This window comes from Vollenhovia emeryi, unplaced genomic scaffold, assembly GCF_000949405.1.
Source record: "Vollenhovia emeryi isolate VEMERY1.0 unplaced genomic scaffold, V.emery_V1.0 DF951312.1, whole genome shotgun sequence".
NCBI lineage: Eukaryota > Metazoa > Arthropoda > Insecta > Hymenoptera > Formicidae > Vollenhovia > Vollenhovia emeryi.
The window spans coordinates 1-1,109 of record NW_011955054.1 but is presented as its reverse complement, the minus strand read 5'-3'; the positions used below and the strand labels follow the sequence as shown (position 1 = coordinate 1,109).

At 63.1% G+C, this 1,109-nt stretch overlaps 1 protein-coding gene across 1 annotated transcript; it reads left to right on the top strand.

Moving 5' to 3' along the window:
- Window positions 1–284: 284 nt before the first annotated feature.
- On the top strand, window positions 285–1,096 carry LOC105561517 (the record flags this gene model as incomplete). The annotated part of the gene is made up of 1 exon (XM_012011608.1): window positions 285–1,096. A coding segment is annotated over exon 1 (812 nt), but the record flags the coding sequence as incomplete, so codon positions are not given.
- Window positions 1,097–1,109: the final 13 nt, after the last annotated feature.

Below are 1,109 nucleotides of genomic sequence, written 5' to 3'. Positions count from 1 at the left end.
CCGCAGATGGAGCCGACTATTGCTCCGGCTGCCACCTCTCCTCGAGAGATGGCCTCCCCCCAGGGTGAGTCCCTCGGGTGGCGGGCCGTGCGTCCCGTCGTGGAACAGCACGGCCTCGGTCTTACCGGTAGCCACCTCGAGGCCCAGACCGCGGATGGGAGGTGGTGGCCTGGGCGTCCCGCTTAGGTCTCCACCTCGAGAACACTGGTACAACCAGTACATGTGTTCGACCGCAGGGGGAGTCCATAGTCGATCTGACATGGACTTCCCCTACGGCGGCGAGAATGGTGACCTCGTGGGGGGTGGTTGAGAGTCTCGAACTTCTCTCAGACCACCTTCCCATTGAGGTACGGCTCTTACAGGAGAGGAGGGGCGGAGCCCGAGAGCGTCCCGTAAGGTGGGCGGCCAGGAAGCTGGACCAGGACAGACTGGTGGAGTCCCTGGTCGCGGCGACCTGGTCTCAGCCTGGCCCACTGCAGTCAGTTGAGGAGGAGGCGAACAGGCTGCAGAGGATCATGACCGCGGCATGTGATAACGCAATGCCGCGCTACAAGTTCGACCCAAGGAGGGCAGCCTACTGGTGGTCGGAGGAGATTGCCGAGATGAGGCGCTCCTCAGTGGCTGCCAGGAGGGCTGTCCAGAGGGCGAGGTGGAGGCGGAACACTCCTGGGGAGGAGCTGGACCGTCTCCTGGAGGAGAATCGACAAAAGCGACAGGAGCTTAAGTCGGCTATCCGAAAGGCCAAAGAGGCGGCATGGGATGAGATGATCCGGTCCCTGGACACAGACCCGTGGGGGCGCCCCTATAAGCTTGTGATGAACAAGCTGAGCACTGGGGCGCTCCCTGCGGTTGAAACGATGCAACCGGGTTTTCTTGACGAGGTAGTGGAGACCCTCTTTCCGGCGGGGGACCCGAACAGGGCTCCTTCAAGAGAGGTGGCAATGGGGGAGGAGCACCAGCCTTGGACAGAGGAGCTAAACGTCTGCGGTGCGGAATTGATTCGCGCCGCAAGGAAGCTCAAGGCGGGCAAGGCACCCGGGCCAGATGGGATACCCGGTGTGGCCTGGAAGGCAGCCCTGGGGGAGCTCTCCGGAAGGCTGGAGGGTTTG